General features: G+C 30.1%; 1 protein-coding gene across 1 annotated transcript in view; it reads right to left on the minus strand.

Annotated features, from left to right (window-relative positions):
* Positions 1–413: 413 nt before the first annotated feature.
* Positions 414–24611, minus strand: part of LOC121114836 (reticulocalbin-2) — a 40288-nt gene continuing 16090 nt past the window's right edge. The window contains exons 2-3 of the mRNA XM_040708922.2: positions 3767–4650; positions 414–2109 (exon numbers count right to left, since the gene is read on the minus strand). Of these exons, the coding sequence (XP_040564856.1) occupies positions 1595–2109; positions 3767–4415 (1164 nt within the window). The 5' untranslated portion in view covers positions 4416–4650 and the 3' untranslated portion in view covers positions 414–1594. The remainder of the gene's footprint in view (positions 2110–3766; positions 4651–24611) is intronic.

Here is a 24611-nt window from a genome sequence, read left to right on the forward strand (position 1 = left end):
ATACAAGACAAGTCTAAAGGCTAAAACGCTAAATGGTCCATGTGTCCATAAAGGGGAAATCAATTAAATCATTCCTTTGTACAGACACAGCAATTCATTCCTGAAGACAAACAAAAGAGGAAAAGCAGGGAGACTGTGACAAAAGTGGAAATGTCTGAAGAAGATGAGACTATTCCCTCAACAACAACAACAACTAGCACTTTCTAATGGCCTAGAATAATCAATTTTATTGTTCTGTGTTCCATAAAGATTATATGTGCTATCATTTGCATTAAAACAAAAAATGGGCCAGTTTATTTCGTGCTACCAAAACATGAAGAGTACCTGCTCGACGGCCTACTAGGGAATTTGAAATTTTACAAGCACTGATTCATACATACAATTAAGAAGGAAACTCTTAAAGATACAAAAAATCGAGACATACTATATATTTTGTTCCTTGTTATAAGTAACATGTCATTTTCACAAGTATAAATATAAGTTTTGAAACAAATAAAAACTGTACGAATAAAATTATAAAGCGTATCAATAATAATATGTGTAATAATAATTATCATTTTTAATAATTAATTATATAATTAAGACATACAATCATAATGTGGGGCTTTTTTCAAATTCTAATTAAGAAATATGCTGCTTTGAGAAGGGCTTTTTTTGTTTGATGGATTCATAAAAAATCACTTTCATAATGAAGAAACAAAAATAAAATACATTAATAATAATTTTTCTAATTATATAAACCCTTCTAAATTTAGAGTTGCTCTGTGTTTTTTTTACAATACCTATGTAGAGAATACAATTATTATGAAGAGAATGAAGGGGTTGATATGTCACGGCGTTACCTCCTCACTAACACAAAAATGCTCACTGAATTTTCTTGTTAGCCCTGGATGTTTCTGCTTCTTTTCCTTCCATCAGAACGTTGATTGTTAAAATTATAATTCGCTCTTGTTACGGCGCTGTGAACAATTCCGAACTGTTATTGGATAATACTTCCATAATTAAAAAGAATCGGCAAATCAATACCGTCTGATTTTGGGCCTTCTTTATTTTTAGATGTTTTGTTCAGTGGAAAGGTTGCGAGTGACAATAAAGGTAACAACGTGGGGAAAATATCTACATAATAATGCTATGTACAAATGGGAAATCTTATGTACATTAAGGCAATAATAAAATACATTTTTTTAAATAATATGAAAATATTGCATAATTAAACTTATTTAATTATGTACTATACCGATAATAAACAATGAATAATGATTATGGCAGCTTATGTAGAGTTTTGTGTGTAGCTTTGTACATTGCAACAGCACTTTGGGATATGTGGAAAAAAGTGTTGAGTAGAGGATCTACCCAACAATGGGAGTGTTGCTGCTGCTCTTGTTGTTAGCTGTGTTATATCATCGTTTACACAACTTTGTAATAAGCTCTCTAAATCCAATGTTGAAGGAAGAAATCTCTTAGTTGACAATGGATCATTTCAATTTTCATTAGAGGGGTTCTCTATGTATGCATATACTGATTTTGATGGTAACATTTGATTGAATTGGCAGTAAGTATTTTATATTATTTGGTTTGTCTATAATGAATTAGTTTATTGTGTCGGAGATCTCAAATTATGGGCCATGGTGTATATTTGACCAAAGGAGGTTACTTGAGAGGCGAGAAATAGTGTTGGATTCCTTTGAATCTCTCTCATGGAAAGTAATTTATCACGATCCGCATCTAGGACTTCCATAAGATGAATAACCTCTGACTTGACTGCGACAAATCCTTCTGGGTTAACCCAAGGGGTAATTTCGTATGAGTTTAGATATCCATCGTTATTGGTGTCGAGTGTATTCTCAAAATACTCGCTCATTTTGTCTCGTTGATCTGGAGAGTGAATTTGAAGGAATTCCTCTTTGGATACGGTTCCATCAAAGTTGAGATCCAAGTCATCCATGGTTTCCGGGATAATGATGTTGAGAGCAACACGATCAAGAGTATAGGGGAAAAGGAATATTTTGAATTCTTCAATGTCCAATCCATCGTCTCCATTTTGATCAGCGTGTTGCCAACGTCTATGAGCCCGAGTAAATCTATGCATCATATCTGGTGTAGATTTACCTATTTGGCAAAAAATAAGAAAAAATAAATATATTTGCTCACATATTGACAAATAATGGAGGCAATATTGAGAATTTTACATGATAGACACAAATAATTTGCTTTTAAGTATGTATGTATGTAAATGCTATTGAAACGATTATCCTAATCAAAGCCAAATACTTACTTGTGTACAATATAACTATATACAGTTATGTTATTAAGAGTTTTGTATTTCATGATTTGTATTTTTTTTTCATTCAGTATCAACATTCAAATTGCTTATCATAATGAAATGCAAATACAATCAATATTTCTCAAAGGTCAAAGCATAATATGTATGTCTCAATGAACCTTTAGTCCATAAATATATGCAATTCTATAAATGCACATTAGGGCGGCATTTCGAATTTCGATGTCGACTAGTGTGGAAATGCTGTCTTCCAATTAGACATATGAATAATTTCATTGATCTAGGACGTTATCTTTAGGGCGCCGCACATGTGGATCAAAGTTTGAAAAAAGGCATAAATTATTTATTTAGTCAATTAAGATGAAACTCAAACATTATTCCTTATTAGACATAAAAATATTTTGTTGTCATTTTTACAACCTATAAAAAATATTAATACAGTTTTTCGGATACATTTTATAGTTTGCCCACAGCCACAGAGGATAGTTGAAATTGAATTATTGCAAACTTTTAAATATATGTAAATAACTTCTTTAAGTGAAGCGAAGCTACGCGTCACAAAGCGAAGAATACATTATTGGAGTAAGAGAAGACTCAACTCAATGGATCAAAATTGCTGGATAAATTTGACACGTAATATTAGAAAATCTTTGGAGTTTGTACTGTATATTTCTATTTATGTATGTTTATAGTAAGTTTTAGTGTCAAGAGTTAATGGAATTGAAGTTTCTCTCACTAATACCTATTACGTTCAAGTTCATACAATAATTAAAATGTAATGACTAATCGTGGAAAGAAGAAAAACCCTTGAAACTTTACATATTGGGCTCAGATCTCCTCCGGCCTCATCCCTCAGTCCACGGATCGACCCCTCCCCCCCCAATACTCTATAACAGACTAACTCACAATTTATTTTTCATAATGAGACCTTCTATTTAGATCCTTCAAACTGCTCCAACTATCTTGAAAAAATATAGATCCCTTTCCTCCTACTCCAATGATCACTATACGCGGATTTATCAAAATATTCTCCCCTTTTTCTCCATAGGGTTACTTTAGTAAAAAAAAAAGTCACAAATAGGTTGGAAAAAACTCCATCCTAATGACTTTATGCAAAATAAGGAATAATGTTTTTTTTTTAAATTATTTATTGACAAAATTAATAATTTTTGCCTTTTTTCAAACTTTGACCGAGATGTGCGACCTTAAGAAGAAATTGTAATAGAATAATAGTTTTTTTTTGCATAGGTCTTACCACATGACAACTTTTCTGCTCTAGCCGTAAACGTTTACATACAAACCGGCCTAATGTACATAAATAGTTTTTTTTTCTTTTAAATATTCCAAAAAATTCTTGGATATATGTCGTTTGACGAACACTCTTTATATTTTAATATGTGTAAGTGTTAAGAAATAGAAAAAAACTAGATATTATGTACATTTATACTGCAAGTCTCAAGAAGTACATACACAAAATTCACTCACCCGTTGGGTTCACTTGGTAGATATAGTCTGTCCAGGTAATGGTGTCGTTTTCATCCTTACGAAACTGTTCCCATTGTCTCTGATGAACAGAGGATTGAACAGCTTCTTGAACAACAATGATCCAATCATGTAACTCCCAAGGATCCGCTTTGGAATCTCTATTAATGTCCATACCATTAAAGATATCCTGGATTTTTCTTTCGTCTGTATTTCGATCAGCATAAGTTAAGGTTCGCCAAAAAGACTCGGGGACTTCTTCAAGATTATAACGATATTGTTGTCCTCCTGAGTGATCACGAGGGAAGCGATTGTTGAATGAAGAGCGAAGATCAGATACTTTGGCGAGGATGATGTCATGACCTTCTATAGAATCTAAATGATTGTCTTTAGGATGAATAATTTCCTCTGTCATGATAAAATTATTCACATCTCCATCAAAATCTGTGTGGATTCGATGTCCTCTTGAAGGTCTTCTAGGATACCCTAAAACGAGTGCAGCTCCTACTCCTATAAGTACTAGTGTTAGGCAAACGACAGATATTTTTGTCTTAGTTCCAAAGTATGATGTCTCCTTGCGTCGAGGTACGACTTTGATTCCATTTTCGTTGAGGCTCATCATAGCCTCTTCATCTTTTAAGCCGTGTGCCATCTTGTATATATGTATTTTTATACGAACAACTTCTCAATACCTCAGGAACTATTCTCCGATTGCTGAAATATTATATTTTTTTAAGGGGGAAAAGCGTAGATTTGCAACACTCGTTTTTTGGCCGACCCTTAAAGTTTTCCTTTTCTTCTTTCTCTGTATTCCGTGTAGAACAACAACAGCAACTTTTCTTCCTTATTAAGAGTATTTTTTCACGCCTAAGGATTTTTGCGCGATTCTGGAAAGAAAATCATAGAAGCTTCTTGAGTAATGTTTAAAAAATCATTCAGCGTTTTTTATTCTTTATGAGGAATTAATCAAATATTATTATAATTAAGTCATTGCAAAGTACATTATATACACATACTTATTCAAAAACTTCCTTTCACAGCCTCCAAATAAAATTCCCTTGAAACCCTTGGAATGATTCATCCTTCTTTTTGGCTCTATGCCATTCTTATTCATTAGTTTTAGATTATTAAAAAATAATATAACTATTTAATTTTTTTATATACTCTAACTATAAATATTGTATCATTTTTCAAAACCTCTCATCTACGATGTAACTTCGCGATAAATTTTTCAAATACCAACACAGCTTTTACACATAGCCTACCAAATAATATTCATAATATTCTATTTTAGGCAATGCTATTATTTATTAGAAAGTAATTGTTCCTCAAGCAGAATTGGCTGGAATGTCAAATCTCTGGTAAATCAGAAGCCCTTCAAAATTGCTAATTATCATAACTATGTGCTATGTACATTGTATAATACTTACTTTTCAACGAACCAAAGACGGATTAATAATTAAAGAATAGGAACGGGACTAATTAAATTCAAAGTAATTTAGTAAGTAATACAGCTTGCATATAATATTTATATGAAAGATGAAAATATTAAAATTATCCCGTTCTATCATATGTCTAATCCAAATAGTTGATGCCATAGATTAATCAACCACTAAAAGCTTTATGAAAAGGTGTTATCATATTTAAACAATTGTTATAATTAAATACGAATAATGTAATTGTGATATAATTTTGAAACATTGCATCATTTTAGGAAGTAGATCTCAGGAAACAAAGTGAGGCCAGGGGGGTCGTCACTCCCAATAATTTTCAAAAAATAACCCTTAAAATGATTGTATTGCCATCACAGAATATAAGGTCAAAAATAAGTAGTATTTTTATCAGAAACGTGCTAAAAATACATTCTCCAATCCTATTACTTTCAAATTAATTTACTTAAAAACATAGATATAGTAAATAAAATGAGTTTTATGGATTCAAACATGGCTCTGACTTAGACTTGAATCTGATTGACATGTTCTTTTTTGTCGTGAACGTTTTTTTTTTTTTTTTTAAATTTGATTTTCTTTGTTTCAAATGACCTTTTTTTTTTGGCGGAAAAACTTTTAAGAGTGATTTTTTAAAAAGAAATAGCTTCATTACCCTTTTTGAATAATTTATGGTAATATTTCATTTTTAGACGTTTTTTTTTTTTTGAAAAATAAATATTAATTGATATATTTAAAATGACATTTAAAAAAGGTATATCCTATTGTCTTTTTTTCAAAACTGTCTTCTTTGTTTGTATATTTACACATTATATCCAACTTGGGCCCTAATCAAGAGCTGACCCTAAAATCTAAGCTCCCATTGCTCTCTAAAAAACCATACTGATTAGGGTTCAGAACCCTATACAGAGAAGTATTCCTAGTCTAAGTCCATTTGATTGCAAGTTTGAATCATGTCCGAGTCCGAGATTGTAAAAACATGGCACGAGTTTAAGGATGGACTTGAGTTCTACATCTTGGGAAATAATGGGGTCTGTTTGAAAGTAACTCAAGTTGGTTATATTTTTTCTTAGTTTATCTTTTGATTTTTCACACATGCAATGTAAGGCACATCATTTAGAATACTTTCAAAAGGTAAGTTATATTGTATTGCACTTACAATAAATGACTAACGTTTCTAAAACATTTGTACTTTTATTGTTTTACAGCATTAATATTTGCAAAATAACATTTGGCACCTTTTGAGCCATTTGTTATGACTTATTTTATATCTACTTATGAGCACAAATATATTAAATATATTCTGATTTTATATTAAAAAAAGTTATTTTTAGTTTTTTGATTAAATTCTTTAAATACTTGTGCTTGAAGTCATTAATCATACACTGATGATGTCATTATTTCAATATAGGTACAAACATACCTACATATATGTATTGCAAATTTTTAATCAAAACATATGATGAATTTTTTTAAAGATTCATAATCAAATTCTTAGATGAAGTCATCAATTCATCAATGCATGAGGAATCTTCCTGAGTCAACAATAAGTTTTTATTTTGATTCATTTAATAAATGAAGTCAGATTCTAAAAATAGCTTTAAAATACATATACTTAGTTTACTTAGGGATATTGTCCTATTATGACCCTATGGAGTGTTTTCATGTGACGTCAGTATTGTTGATGTCACCCATTTTGAAAGCCAAAACAACCAGGTTTCATAACAATAAAAGCCGTTTTTTCATTAGTATTAATGAAAATAGTGACCTACTGAATGTCAAAAGAGGACCAATAAATAAAAGGAATTAAATCTAACTGTCTATTAAAAATTATCCCTCTAATGTCAAATTTAATTATATATTAGACCCTAATATGTATTAAAAAATATGATATTTCAACGTTATATACAACCTTATTTCAATATTATAGATAATAAATTAAGAAACACAATTAAAATAATAGTATATTTTTATCTAATTATTCTGCTTTTCTTATTTCTGAAAATAAACAGTAAAATCCGGATATATGGAAAATATGCTTATAGTCAACGTTCTCTCAGATACAACTTGTTTAATTCATAAATTACATCGCATAGAAGAAACTGTAAGTAAAAAGTCTCATAAGTCTGTTTTGTCTTCTAATTTTTGGTATCCCCTTCATAAGAGTTCATGAGAAGGAAGAATTCGCATGAGGATTTTCCCTTCTGTACAGGTTTAAATCGTAAGCTGGCCCCCAAATTGTTATCTATAATTTAATTAATATAAGAAAGGAGCTATAATATAAAAAGACCTTATATTTATAAATTATCTACATATTTACATAAGTATCCAAAAAATGTGATTTTTTATATACAGGATTGGGCAGCAAAACGTGGACTATTAATTAAAGTTAAATTTCTCATTAATATTGGAAGGTTTAGTGAATATTTTTTTACGTTCTGGTTCAACCATTCTTTGTTAATAAACAAACTATGATAAACATTTCGTCATCTCGTCATTATGAGTGAGCAAAAAACCCAAAAGGAAACACATCTCCTATCTCTTAGATTCTGAAGTTGAGTTGGCGAGGATTATAGATTTTGTAAAGTACTCCAGGAGCCTGGTTTTCACCATGGTTAAGATGAAGAATGATGGAGAATACTTCTCCAGGAAAGCATGAAGTGGAGGGTACAATTTAAAATAGGATGCAGAGTTCCTATCCAGCTTGGAGAAGAAGATTGAGAAGGACCCCACCAAATCGATGAATTGCCTCGCTAAAGAATTCTCTGTAGCTGTTAGTACCATCAGGAGGGTCGTGAAGGGCGACTTGAGTTTGTACTCATACACGAGGGCCCCTGCCACCTTCTGATAGAGGTCATGAAGATCAGGAGGTTCGAGAGGAGCATAGTGGATGGGTCTATAGTGAAAATCTTCTCGTTTAAAGTGGGGACTGGGGAGAGAAAATCCAACAAAGCTCTACATCCAAATGTGACTCACTGAAGGCCACCATAGTGGCTGCTTGGAAAAATTTATCTGAGGAGTTTATCTTCAACTCTTGCAAGGTCTTCGGGCGACGTGTAAAATGTGTGATTGATGCTGAAGATGGCCATATTGAGTTACCAAGTTTCCAAGGGTCTTTTTTAAAAGTTTTGTTAATTTTTTTTTTGTATAATTATTTAAATTAAGAAATAGTCAAGTATTTCTGAAACAAATTCTTGATTCCACGTTTTGCTGCTCATCCCTGTATTCTGAATATAAGAAAAATCCAGATACAGTTAACTGCTCATTAATAGCAGTATCATTTATGCGGATTTTGACTGTATATATGAAAAAATGAATTGGTGAAAATTCCTTATTATTAAAACATTTTTTCAATCATAATTCAGGCGAAAAGGTACGTTACGAATATGTGAAAAGACGGTGAGTAAATAATTCTGGGAAGTGGGAATATACAACTTATGGAAAGAAGAGGGGAGGATATGAGAGAATTACAGACTAATTTTTAATCATAAATCTACTTTTATGTATTTAATATTTTTTCTACGCATACTATGTAAGATAAAGAGCTCAAATATTTGAAGATCAATTAATTATATAACATGAATTGCTCTAGGTAGTACCTTTTTTTTAAAATTAGTCTCATATTTAAAAGCTGTTTAATGTGTAAAGTAGGAGTTTGTATAAATAAAGTCCAACAAGGGGAGATAGCCATATAAAAAGGGATTCATTAGGCTAGAAGACGGTATTTAATAGAGTTGTAAAAAATATGAACTTAGACAAATGCGATACTTTTTGCAGTTGCAACGTGAACAGTGCTTTTATTGATCCAAATTCATTATTCTTTAATTTCTGAGATAAGGAACTTCTATAGCTCTTAAAAAAAAGGTACCCCTTAGCTTGAGTATATCTTCATTTTCCCCCCTGCAATATGTGGCTTTTTATGAAAGTAATATGAAATAATATCACTTTATGATTTTTTATCATTTTCCTCATGACGTATATACAACATTTTCTCCTTGCATAATTCCCCTTGTTATTTTGATTAAATTGTTTATATAATATATATATTGGCCATTTCATTACTTCCATGAAGAAATTTTGGCTATTCCTTCAAGAAATAATATAATAACTAATAATTACTATTCTTTTAATCAAATATTACCAAGCAATATATAGTATCAAATAAAATACTATGTAGATTTTAATAATATGTAATTTATTTTAAAAATGGTGAAGATATAATATGACAGTGATAGTCTGCGAGTATATAAGATATAAATAGAGGTTGGTACGTCTAACTTATTTGGCTAACTACAAGATGATTTTGGGACTCTTTCTGTTTATTCTTTTTTGATGAAAGGTTGCGTGACACAATAAAGATAACGACGTGACATCTAAGTATAAAGTGCGTGTGCTCATCAACGACTGAGAGTAACACTGAGGATTTGTTGGGGAGTTATATAATTGAAAGCCCGCGTTGGATTTGGAATAGAATTTAGGATTGACAGGGAGGAATTTCTCCCTATGTCCTTGCTAGATATGGACTGGGATTTGTGTTTATTTTCTTTTGCTCATATTTGCTCGTAATCTAAAAAAGTGTCATGATAACTTAGATGCTCTTCTCTCAAACATTATTCAAATTATCCGGGTTCATTTTGGTTTCTTTTTTTGAAATACTGGCAGGTCATATTTTATAAGAATTCCCTTCTAATGAATGAATAATTCATGAATATACTTATTGAACGACCAAAAGTATTTATAAATGGAATTTCCATAAATTTTACGAAAAAAAAAAAAAAAAAAAATGGTGCATGGATAGAAAATTGTTTCCTTTGAATGAATACTTTCTTTAACATTAATAATATCATTGAAATCGATATAAATATAAGTTTTTAAACCGACGTTCTCCATAAGGAAAAGGTTTGTATCGATCCTTAATATGAGAATTAAAATAGGTACTGTACCACGCACCTCCATTTCCTCTTAAGTACTTAATAATTGTCTCATAATTAAAAAAATCCCTCTATAATGCATCATTGTCACGAATATAAAAATGAAGTTAAGATCTATAGCCACTTGATAATCTAATAAAATAAAATAATACGTCATACATCAGCTATAAAGCAACAAATGACGTCATCAGCATTTTATCTATAAAGTAAGTCTACACCAAATTTTAAATGAGTCCGATCAAGATCGATTTTTGTGTGGGACTGATCTAAACAGAATAAGTTCTCTCCAACAAAAGCTATAACTCTCTCTAAACCGTTTTGATTCTTTAATAAGTTAAGAAATGTAAGAGAGAATTGAATTAAAACAATCTTGTAATAAATATCTTAAGGAACTTTATCTATTTATTATTATTCTAATAATATAATATAAATAGAAATTTAAAAAAAATTCATCTTCCTTGAACTTCTCCACCCCTTTCTAGTAAAATATAAAAGAAAATGTCTGGATATTATAAAGTAGTCTCTTCCCATGGTTTAAAAATTCTTTAATTAATAGTGTGAAAATGTTTATAACTATTCAATTTGTTCAGGGTTAACCAATCAACGTTCAGAACATTTTTAATTAGAGGATCGGAGCTGACAAAGAGTTGTGAATTTTTTGGGGATGTCATTTCGTAAGATTAAATATTCAAAATACTCATATGAGTGAAGAAGGGATCTGTGTTGAGAAAAAACTAAATATACCGATTAGAAAAGGAAAAAATCTAATGCATAGGTCGTTTTGATGTTATCATCTCCCTCTAAAAGAAGAATTCTCACCTATCTTTGTTGTAAATTGATTTAAAAATACGGAAATAAAATAAATATATATTACTTTAAAAAGTGTTATAATATTTTCTTTGTACCAATGCTGTTTTATTGTAAAAGGTTCTCCTCTTTATAGCAGCAATTAAATTTCTCCAACCAAAAATCATATAACAGGCAGCTGATATTTACAATACTCTTAATTCAGTAATACTATATGTCTCGCTCTTGCCTTTTCCACGCGTTCTTACACAATCCCATCTCTAAATCTTTAAATATGAGGCAATGGTATAGAAATTAATAGCTGACAAATTTTATGGTATCCTTTAATTTAGAGGAGGAATTAAAGTATTACAACAAAGTGGCAAAACGAGCCGGTTACCTTGACCAGATTTATAATCTTACTATTACCTTTTTCCCGAGGCAAAGATTTGCTTTTATAATACCACTAATAACGCCACTTTATAATTTTCTGTCACTTTCTCTCATGATGTATGCTATTTTCAGAACTCACCTTGTACATTAAGTTTAAAAGGATTGTCCATGGAGGGTACAAAGTTACATAGTTAGTACTGCAGTAATATTGTAATATAATCCGTTCCCCCTAGCGGGAAATTTTTTTTTCGCTTAGCCAACATATTTGGACAAATATTAATCAAGTGCTCTTTTTTTTTGTGTGTGTGTGTGTGGGGGGGGGGGAGGATAGGAGTCAGCTTAAGTTTAAGTTTATTGAGTTTTTTTTGTATAATTAGAGCAACCAGTACTTTTGTAAGAGTACGTATAATTGACAATACTTGTTATCCTTAGAAAAGGTAAGTCTACATATGTACTTAATAGCTAAAATGAGGAAGAGTGTACATAAAAAGATCAGTGACCGATAATGTTTGACAAGTTCATTTGATAACTTCAAGTAGCGAAATAATAGTTGAATATGATTTAAGTCTTTTATTTATATATATTACATAGATTAAATAAAGCTATCATGCCACGATTCATCATTGACAAACGGACTACATAGAAATAAATATAAGTAACAAAACGGGGTTACATCAGAGAATATAAACAAATGAGATTTTATGAAGTTAAACTTAAAAATATATCCTTAAAAGGAAAGTCCCTTATAAGGGAGTCATGCCCATTTGCGCATAAATATGAATTACATTTTGGGCACATGGATTGATACACATCTGCATATGTACTACTACATACAATTCACTCCTTGGGAGACTTAGAAGAATCACGTTTTTATCATATTATTTATGACTTTTGAATTAGAACAAACGACTTGCTTTGACATACATAAAAATGTTGTACAATGTGCATATTCATTTCATGAAACAATGAGTGTTTCATGTGGTCTCTTTTTAATGAGTCCATGTCTAGAACGACATGATATAATACTTTTTACTGCTCAAACTCGGTCCGAGACCGATTTTTTTGGTTTAATCTTAAGGGACTTTTTCCACCGATCTGTACGTATACTTCGATCCAAATCATGGTTTGAACCGTAGATTGAGAGCCATTTTCTAAAAAATGGAACCTTTCCTCCAAAAACACTATGCAACAAAAAATAGGTATTGGAAGGCCTGCAGCAATAAACAACATTAAATATTGTTATTTAAGCCGTAAACCGTGAAAATAACCATTGAAACTTTCAACTGCAATAAGTTTGGGATTTAAAGCCTTTTATTAAAATCCTGTTTTTAGATTAAGGTTACGGTTGAGAGCCGCATTCCGACGTGAAATTACTACAAACAACATCCTAGCATTTGAAAGATAACTGATTTATTAATTTATCTTGAATTCTGTTCCTACAAAATCTGTTCAATCGTACAAAAGTCCAGTAAAAGGAATGATTATATTCGGAAGGTCATGTTTTCCATTGTTTTATATTATAGATAAAAATTAACCTTATATTAGAAATTCCAAAGATATGGTGTCAAAAAAGAGAAGTATTTTAACTGATTTTTCAGTTTAACTTTTAATTTTCTTATAAGATATTTAATAAATCTTAAATTAAAAAGGTTGCGTGGAAAGTTCCAAAATTAAGTATACATTAAAATAACTTACTCTGTAATTATTACTAATCAATTAGTTTTATATTAAACATATTAAAATGAGGTTTAATCTATTTCCCTCTAAAATATTAATTATAAATTATAATTAGTCGACTTAATCATATTTAATGTCGGAACATTTTGATGCGCAACCTTACATTACATATTTATTAACTATTCTACAAGAAAATTTAAATTAAGAGAATCAATAAGATTACATATAGTTTTTATAGTAAAATAGAATAAATGTACAAAAAATACTATATAAACCGACCTTAAAATATTCAAAGTCAAAAACTAAGGTCATGGATATTTTTCATAAAAAAAATTTATAACAATAATTCACAAGTTTTATTCGCTAACTGATCGCTTTTCAAATGATGTCTTATTATACTTGCCTTTTGTTTAAAAACAAGAATTAAAAAAATATATAAAAAACAGCAAGTTTCAATCTTTTCTGAACTAGAAAAATCAATTGTATCCTCTATATTTACCTGTCGCCTTACGTATATTAAAGCCGTCTCTAATCTCCTCCTCCAGTTTAAAGATCCTTTGCCTGTTTTTTAAGACATTTAATTAAGAATATATTGTAATCCTTTTTAGTATACAATTTGATTGATTGATTCTTAAAAAGGTGAATCAATGAAAATATTTTTGGTAATAATATGTAGATAACTCCCTTTTTGCATATCAAATCAAACACATATTCTCTTGCATGCAGAAACTGTATGCACTTATGATACTAATATATGTATGGACTAAAAAAATTTAAAAGAATCAATCAATGACTGGTTTGGACTCTTAAAAAATGAATTGTAAACAGTATTCTCATAATAGCTTAATGAATGAATGTTTGTTTTCCTGCTTATTTTGTTATCAAAATATATTTTAATTAAATACGAAAAAGTATAATATTTACAGTGTAGATTTTGCTAAAGATTGCACAGACATTATTACTTGTACATATTCAATGATCAAAATTCAGTGTGGAGTGGGCATGTTAAAAAAAGACAAGGAAAAACAACATAGAAACAACATTGACAATTTGAAAATGTTTTTGAGGAGAGAAAGAATAATGCTCATAAAGTTTCATTGGATCAGCTGCAATCAGTTTTTACAAAGGAGGAAGCCGAAAAGGATATAAATTAAGAAATTTGCAAGAATTACTCCAACGAGGACTTACAATTATAACCGCAACTAATCTCCAGGATTACGCTCCGTCTTTTATGAGCCCACAAGAATGTTCAATCAGGTTTTGAATATAATTGAATCTATTTCGGAAAGTTTATTGACTCCTCAGGAATTATTTAATAATGACAACTGCTTAAGAAAAGAAAATTTCTTTTCTATTTCACCATTACAACTGAACAGGCAACCTAAAAAACATTCCAGATTTACATCATTGTGCATATTTAATAATACATGAAGCCATAAAACAAAATGATGCCTAATTGCACCTATTAGATAAGTAGATTTCTGGCCTTACTCATATCTTTTTTCAGCCTAGAATCCACTTTTTATGAAACCACAGATGGAGTTACTTTGTCATTTTCCCTATTGAGGTATGCAACTTTTTCTTCACTTTTTGAAATTCACCTTGTTAATTCAATTAAAAGTGTGGATTTATGGTATGTGTGTGTGGGGGGGGGGGGGGTCTGCATTTTTATTGTTATAGAGTGATATTCAAGTAAACTCAACGCCTATAGAGGATAAAAAAGGGACATTAAGACCACTAATTTATCCAAATATTGATCAATATCAGAGGGGGCATAGTTACAAGGCTGAATAGATGGGAATAGAAACAAATAACGAAGCTTGTTTGCCAAAAAAATATCTTAGGAACATACTTGGTAAATTTCAGACTGATCTATTAGAAAGTCCTTCAATTCTATGTATGATAACACCAAAAACAGACTTATGTGGTCTTCGATTCACCACTTGGTTAGAACCTTGTTACTACACACCAAAGTTGAGGCTGATAGATCGAAATTTAGTCTATCTTGTTTTTAATGTATCCTTGCATCTTTTTTATCCATCCATAACCTCGACTGACAAAAGGGAAATTGAAAGTTTGAAAAAAAATAAAACATATATATATATAAATATGCTAGCTAATCTTCTGTATTTTACTTATTGTCAACTGTTAATTATTATAGGCTCATTTATTACATAGATATTATCATATAGAATGAAAAATTACAGTATCAATGGTTATTGTATACAATATACATTGAATTGAAGTCCTTGATTTATATAAACTAATGTAAAATAAAATTCCTATATAATATCCTTTTGAGTTCCTAATTAATTTAAATGATACAAGAGTCTACTCATGAAAATCAATATTAACAGTAGAAAGGACAATACACTTTATCTTCGTTTATATCAAAGGCCATACAAAAATTGTATGACAAGTTCAGCTTACACTTAATAACAAGTCGTGTGACTTTGATTGTATTTCAACCTTTCTTCAAGAAAGAAAAAGAAAATAACCCTTAAAGTCTGTTAGAAGCTAATCAATTATTCCCAACTAATAACTGTTGCAAATTGTTCGTAACTTAACAAGACTAATTTAAATTCAACCAATCAATGTTAAAAAAAGCCTAATCCCTAATAGGGGGGCGTGGAGCAAAAAAGTAGAAGGATAAAAAAAAAAATACATACTCGTGTGCATGAAGTGCCCTTATATCTACTCCCATTTAATTGAGTTCGGAGTTAGAAACCATATAATATATGTTAGTACAAACATATTATTAAAATTATAGGGTTTTTACAATTTGCCAATTATTTTCATGATTTTCAATCTATTACAACTTAGGGGTTCAATGAATTAAATTCTCTTTTAGAGTAGAAGTTTCAAACGATTATGAATCACTTCTTTACGAGTATATTACATGATAGCTAATATTATTTTTGCATAAATTGTTCACATAACAAATTAGATTATGATTAAATGATCTGTCATAGACAAAACGCACAATACCCTCAAGAAAAACGTGACGTATCATTTCCTCCTATTCAAAGATAAATATTAAGTTACAAATGATAAATTATTTTCATCTATTATTCTTCTATTATAGTTATGATCCTCTGCAAAAAAGAATACATTGTACAAATATCCATCTAAAGAGATTAAATCCCTTGATGTATAACGTTCATCAATTAGCAAAATTCTTCTTTGACAAAGCATTCAACAGTCACCAGATTAAGAAATGCTAACTAATTTATTCACATTCATCTGTAAGATTAAATTTTATAGAGAATATATCCTAAAGCTGACTTCATTTGTATCTCTCAATCTTTCCTCCAAAAAGAGAAGAAAAAAGACAAAAAAATCCGTTAGTAATGACTAGTGAGTCAATTCATCCCAATAGTGGAACAATTCCTTATATAATAGTACGGAATTGTTCACTGCTCATCAGGACCTAAATTATGTTAAACCAATCAAAGTTACAAACACTGATACAAGAAGACTTGACAATCGACAGTTGAAAAGATAAACGTAAGATCAAAACTATATGCCAAGTGGCGAAACGAAGAACACGTGATCAATATTCGTACAAGTGTTTTCCGCGTAACTTTTCTTAATTTGCTAGGTGCGTTGAATAACTAGCTATGCAGCCTCCATGAATTTACAATTTAAACTGAAATAACAAGGTAAATTCTGCAAAGATAAGAAGAAGTTGCATACGGCATAAAGGAAAATGCCAAAAAAAAATCTAGTCATGACCGTGCTGATGGATGGAAATTTGTTATATCGTATTTAAATTGAAATTCTAAAAAGGTGTTATTTGTGGAAGTAGAGAAGGTTTGATTCACATCTATTTTGCCTCTTTTGAGAGTTTTATAGCAAAGTTTCGTGTATTTTTGAAGCGTAGTTGTTATGGAGCAGTCGTTTGTGTGAGTGTTTTTGTGAAAATGGGTTAATCGAGTATCGAGCTGTCATTAAACATTTGTTGTCCAAAAAGGCTGTAACTTTGGTGAGTAACTGTCAACAAATGCTAGATAGATGTGACTAGCTTTTATTTTCGAGTGCTGGCATCTTCACGTTGAGTTCGGAAACTTTTCAGGCCATGCTAATATCAGCAGTTAATACTATTTGAATAAGTTTATCTCTATCTGCCATAAAGGGATCTGAAATTGATCTGACAACTACGCATATTTGTTAGAATAATTCAAATAAAAATTAAAGCTTGCTGTTAATATATTTGTGTTTTTCCACTGTTCCCTAATCGTGTATATATAGGTACATATGGGTATGGGTAATAATAAATGATAAAACTGTCTGTATGCCATAAAAATAGGTGCAACGAAGTCTCAGTAGTTTCAAACACAGCATATTTGAAGTTAGCTTGATATCATGTAGAATGTACAATATACACAAAAAGGTTATAGCATGTATGTTAATATATTTATATTCAAAGTACAATGACTGTTATCTTACGTAACACATTGATTACTAACATACTAGTATATTTTGTTTTTTGCACATGTGTAATAACGGCGTGAATTGTATATTAGAGCGGCTTGATTTTCAACTTTTTTCGAATTTTGATTACAGGTAGTACAAAAAAGTTGTCATAAGGTTTTGCCTATGGAAAATTTCTTTGTCCTACGAAGTAATTTTTAGATCGTACATCTCGATCAAATTATGAAAAAGTCGAAAACTCTTAACTTCGTGAATATAATTATTGAAGTTAACATTTTTAGTCATTTTTGCAAAAAATCATTTTGAGATAATTTTTCTAACCTATAAAATATATTTGTAATATTTTTTTCTAATTGTCTTATTGAGCAAAAATAGAGAAAAAATTTAGGAAAATTTGATTACCCGTATATAGCGCTCAACATTTTTTTTTTTACATTTTCAGAAAGGAAACATCTATTTTTTTATGTTATTATCTCTTTATACTCGATATGGTAGCTTTAGAAATAACTTAATTAATATTTTTTATAGGTTAGAATAATGTCTGTCATAATTAATTAATGTAAAATAAGAATTGCAAACTTTAATAATAATGACTTTGTCGATATATTCGTTAAACTGGCACTTTGGAGGATCATGAAAGTAGATGGAATGTGTCATTATGTGGAAGAACTTATAAGTTTGTCTCGTATTAAGTGGTCGGGGTGGGGAAAGAGGGTCAATCTAATCCTGCGTGGAAACTTATTCGAGCAATTATGATCGATTGAGTCGATATCCATCTTCTCCTACTCCAATAATATATTCTTCGTTTTGCTTAGTGTTGCGTCGTTGCACTTAGTGAAGATATTTCAATATTTTTAGAAAGGTTTCGATAATTGAATTTCAAATAACCGCTGACGCTGAATCCAATTTTGAGATAGAAATATAAAGTACGACATCAAGGCAAGATTTTACAATGTACCCTACAGGGCGTCCATAGAGGGTGGGCTGAAGGGCACTAGCCCCCCCCCCCATATTTGAATTTCCAAAAAAATTAATGCATCAAAATTTTTTCCAAAATAGTTAATTCTCTGGGAATAGCTATGAGTTAAAAAAAAAATTCCCAAAATTTAATATTTTAAATTTTTATTTAAAATATTTAATAGTTAAAATTTGATTTTGATTTTTTTTTTCAAGACATTTGATATTTATAATTTAATTTTTGAAATTTGTTTCCAAAAAATTATATTTTTTTAAAACCTGTTTTGAATTTTTCAATTTTTGGTTGATTCCTGTGGGTTTTGAAATATTTTTCCAAAAAATTTTATTTGTTGTGAGTAGTTGTTGATTTTTGAAAGTATTTTCGAATTTTTAAAAAATTTGAAATTGAAATTTTTTCAAATAAATTACATTTTTTTCTTAAAGAAATACCAGAAACCAAGCCTCCTCCCCTTAAAAATATAATCCTTCGGATGACTCTGCCCTAACAACGTATGCAAATCCAATTCTATTGTGATATTTAAGTGATAATATCAATAAAATATTGGAATTATTTAAACGTATATTAACTATTACCTTATTTTCAACAAGTGCAACTAATTTATCTCACCCCCCCTCCCCTCCCAATAAATGTATGTTGTACATATACAAAACGTTTTGACACTTTTCAGTCAACAAGTTTTAAAAGGCACCACATATATACAATAAACATGTGTTGAATACACATTAGGATGGGTCGTTTAATGGGATTTTATCAGGGTTTTTTTTCAAATTTTAAAAACAGAGTATCTATCAGTATATATGTGTTTATTGATATTTAACTACTTTCTGTAATATATGAGCCCTAGGGTGTGGGGTTCAGAGGTTCCCCAATACATACACATTTTTATATAATTGATTTCTTTTGTATGTATTACAAACCCCTTTCACTCTTTCGTAAGATAGGATCCTCCTACTTATTTTGATGAAGATTACCTAATATGTATTGATAGTGATGAATAATTATTACGCTAGAAGAGAATGAAATTTTATTGTTTCACTATTGATGCATAAAGATGAAAATAATGCAATATTTAACAGAAAATACAAAATTTGATCTGTGGAACCTATAATTTTTTTTAAATAAGTACGAATCTTGAACCATTTGATTTCTAAAGGTTAAAAATACTAGTCGAGTTTCTAAAAGAAAGAAATTTATAACAATGATTTGAAGTAATGAGAAAAATATTTAAAAAAAATCCACAACATACTCGTATGTATAATTAAATTATAAACTGAAAGGGAAGCCTACCAAATACGTTTAATCGTCCTGATCTTTGATCATCGATTGCTAAAATTTTAATTTTCAACCCACCCTAATATGCATATGGATTATGGCGAAGAGCTTCACTCTTCCCCATCCACTTGTATATACACTAATGATGAATATATTATGTAGATTTCAGCATGATATCATACATTTAATATATTGTAAAGGGCAGTTGTAATTTTACTGATGGTATTAATTGCATGTTTGGACATATGGTTGTTCTAAGATAAGTACGACATATGTCCAATAGTATTCCAACATGAGGTAAGCAGAAAATACCGTTTCAGGGAATTGGAATAAACTCTCTTGCTTCTATTTTCTGAATTAATTACATACATATGTGTACTAACAATGTTTATAATTCAACAATATAGGACCTAATATGTACAACAAAGTTACAAAACACGTCTGTTAACTTGAAGCGTGTCGTTACTTTCATTGTTCCACGCAACTTTTTTGAAAAGAAACAGAAAAAAGGTCAAAAAATAAGTTGTTAGTAAGCCTATTATGAAATTAATTTTCAAAGGCCGGAGGTAAGTGTTAAGAATAGCTAATTATAATTCGACCAATCAACGTTCAGGATACGAATGAGGGGAAAAGAAGTAGAAACATCCGTACCTGACAACAAAATACACTGTAACGGGACTATTTGATGTAAGAAAAAAAATCAATTTCAAAATTTTAATCACTTAGATGAAGTCAAATTCCCGTCGAAAATTCAAATTAATCCGCGCCTTAATTTTCTTTTGATATGAACTTTGCTTGGATTATTTACATTTCATAATTTTTTCAGTCATTATTCTCGTTTACAACCCTATAAAGTTTTGCTGCGATACACCGTGCATCTGTAGACAAGTCGTGCCGGACTTTAACAGTCCCTACATTTGATATACTACAGATGACGTTATTTTATCATTTTTCCTCGTGACGTATCCAATTTATTCATCCTTTCTAAGATTTTCCCTAGCATTAAATTTTTGTAATTATACGTGCATAGCGAGTTGACTTTTAGCCCAGGGGCGGGATTGGGTATTCCACAATTATATACAAACCCCAGTTCCACCCAAAATTAGGTCTTTCATCACTTATTATTTATGTTTTGTAGTGCAGTTTGTTCCGGATTACGGAATTTGAAGAAAAAAAACAAAAACAGTTTCAAATGAAGCGAATGATAATTAAAAATATTAGACTAGTCAAAAAAAAAAATTTTTTTCAAAAATATAAATATCAAATTACATCTCATGTACTTCATATATTGTAATACTATGCAAAAATTATATTTCTGTAAATTAAGATTTAGATAGCATGAACTAAATAGAAAACCATCAAGCATTATACGTTTACAGAGGAAACAACTGTTTGTATATTACGTGTGAAATTAACGAATTTTGGTGTTGATGCTTAATTTTCTTTTATACAATGAATCTCTTGTTTTAGAAGGTATTAATATTGTCAAATAATACCCATAGAGGCAGCTTTACCATGAATAGTGCCTTCTTCTTTCTTTACTTATTTTAAAATTTGATTTTTTTTTAATTTAAGAATATTTCTTTCTATTTTTAAAATCAATTTAAAAAAAAACAAGTCAATCCTTTTCCAATTGTTATCGTCTATAATTTTTTTGTTCTTCTAAGTATATACATATATTTTTTTTAAATTGTAACCAGTGCAAGATATGGGATCTGTTCTCCAGGTCCCTTTCCGTCGGAATACTCCTTATTTTGTAAGCTTTTTCTGTGATTTTCTTAACGTTCTAACGTTTTCTCCAACGGAAGGGATACTTTTTCAAATGGTTGAGTGATAGTAGTATAAGTAATTCATTTATAATGATCGAAAGTGTTTGTTGGCAAAACCTTAATACATCATTGTTTTATGGCAATGACATCAGATGTATATTTCATATTTGATTTAAAAATTAAAAAAACTGGTTTTTTAAAGTTGGGTTTAAATATATTGTGACTCATAACAATCTAAAAATTATTTATCTACAAATTGATAATACACAATCCATAATTAATTTTCTTAATCAGTTTATTTCAAGTACTATTATATAATTAATTACGATCCATTTTTGAACTGATACATTATAATATATAATTAATGGCAAGTCAAAAGTGTGAGCATAAAATAGACCACTTTTGGCTAGATTAAAGTTTTGTAAGCAAATGGGTTTGCAAATCGTACACATTTTCGTTGTGTAAAAAAAACAAAAACTGAAAATTTACATGGTGACCCTAACATCGTGAAACTGTTTTGGAGGAGAGCAGCTTAGCTTTCATGACGTTTCATTAGATTTGCTGTGAACTACTATGAAAAGAAGGATTTTAAATGCAATCTCGCTGTGTAATTAATAATAACAAAGGCAGGAATTAATCCAACATCGATCCTCAATTATACTCTAAGTCCAAAATAACCTTATATTTATAACTCTCCAACAAATCCTCTGTGTTACTCTTTGTCATTCATGAGCACACACAGTCGTGGTTACATTTTGAACTTAGAGTTTATCTCCTCAAGAAAATAATAATAATGTTAATAGATAGAGGAAATAAAAAGAAAACCTTTTCATGTTGCCAAGAAAAACACCAAACTCGTACGCAAAAAATGCTTGGGAGTTAAAAACCCTCGATCTGGATCCAAAACTTTTGTACTTAATTCACTTAGTTAACAAACCAGTCGAATGATAATTTAGTATTATGTTTATAAGTATATTGGTAGATAATTAATACTTTCATCCCTACCTACTTTGGCTTATGATAAAATAGTCTGCTACAAAAAAAAAAAAAAAAAAAAATCATTTCCAAGAAAATATTCAATACATTTCAAATATACCTATTTTCTCCCTATCTATGATTTATGGAAAAGTCAAGCCAATTATTTAACTCATGGATTTATGACTTTACTTTACAAGCCTCGCTTAGAAAACCAATTAGATGTTTAATACATTTCTGAGTACAAATAACATACATTGTATGTACTGCTATTTAGAATATACAAGTATTATTTATATCATGTAAAAAAGCGCCTATATGTACATATTTGCAAAAACTCAATATAATTTGAAGGTACTTTTATAATACTGACCACTTTAAAAAAACCTACGTCTTGAACAGTTGTAATAGTACCTTGTTCTCGAATATCAAAAAAGCTGCATCCATAAAATTTACACTACAAATGTATACCATAAGGTAGATTATTGTAGGAAAAAAAATAATCAATCATTTGTGTCAAGTTTTCTTTGAGATATTATATCAAAACGATTTTTGAGAGATAAAAGTATTTTTTAGGATAATAATTTTTGTCATAATGCAGTCAGTTTTTAATTATTTTCCTGTAACATATACAATTTCGATTATTGATTGTGTTTGTTGATATAACTTTATCGAAATTCAAAACTAACACATTGGGAAGAAATTTGAGACAACTAGTGCCGAGTATAAGGGTACAGTTACAAGAAGTGCTGCAATTTTCCTTGAATTATTATTTTATAAAGTTACACTTAATATCAAGCATGTTGTTTAGCCAAGGCAGGGCCCTTGAGGAAGTTTGTAAGAGTGAATTTATCCGATGTATAATATTGATCTGTGATCAATAATATGAATCTTATTATATACAACATTGAAAATTCTAGTTATTTATTCATAATAAATATTATTTAGACTATTTTCTTAAACTTCCAACTCAAATTTGATATTTTTTAGCAGTTGCAACTGTTCCAGGCTACCAGACCGTGGAAAAATTTGACGAGTAGCCTTAACACATGTGATATTTTTTTCTAGTTTGTAATCTGAATAGTGTTTTTTATTTTAAAAAATGGTTATCATTATTCTTTAATTTTTGATGAAAGAACATCTTAGCATAAGATAATTACTTGTACGCATTATCATGGATAATGGAGAGTAACTCTATGGATTGTTAAAGTAGTTATAAGTAGTGATGTATATCGTGTGTATTTTTTAGCTGATCCGGTTTTTTTTGGAATTGGTAATCTGAAGCATAAATCTTCTTTTCCTTGTCTGTTGACATGGAAATTTTAACTTCTGAGATGTGAATTTCCTTTCTGAGTATATCATATTCAAAACCTGATTGAAAATTCGGGTGTGCTCATAAAAGGCTAATAGTTACCGTGAAAATTTGTTGCAAAGTTGTAATTGTAAGTCCTTGTTGGACTCCGAGTAGAATTGAGGAGATACATTGGAGTAATTCTTGCCAATCTCCTTGTTCATGCATTCTCCCCTCCTCTCTCGTCAAAGCTGATTGTAGCTGATCTAATGAAACTTCATGACGGCTAAGCCGCTCTCTCATCCGAAACATTTTATGAAATTGTCAGGGGTTACCATCTAGATTTCATTTTTCTTAACATGCCAAAATACACACGATTTTCATCACTAGTTATAACTTTAAGTCCTTGTTGGACTCGGAGTTGAATTGCCAATGGACATCGGAATAATTAATGAATATGTTCCCTTGCTATATAAGGAGTAGGATATATACTTATATAATTTCTCTCATAGCTGCTCATAGCTAATCTAAAGAAATATCATGACAGCATAGCTGCTCTCCTCCACAAAATTCTTCAAACTGTGAGGGTTACCATGTAAATTTTCGGTTTCTTTTACATTTACATACCTTGAGGTCATATTTTGTACAACTCTATCATAACCAGTGATGTAAATCCTGTAAATTTTTTAGCAGGACCGTTTTTTTTTGAATGGGTAATCTGAAGAGTGAATTTTCTTTTCCTTAGCAGATGTCATTATTATTTAATTCCTGAGGAGTGAATATTCTTTCCTAAATAGATTCAATTATATTCAAAACCTGATTGAACATTCGTGCGTACTCCTAAAAGACGGTGTGTAACCCTCAGTATTTTTGTAGAGTGGTAATTATAATTC

Source organism: Lepeophtheirus salmonis, chromosome 3 (genome assembly GCF_016086655.4).
Source record: "Lepeophtheirus salmonis chromosome 3, UVic_Lsal_1.4, whole genome shotgun sequence".
NCBI lineage: Eukaryota > Metazoa > Arthropoda > Copepoda > Siphonostomatoida > Caligidae > Lepeophtheirus > Lepeophtheirus salmonis.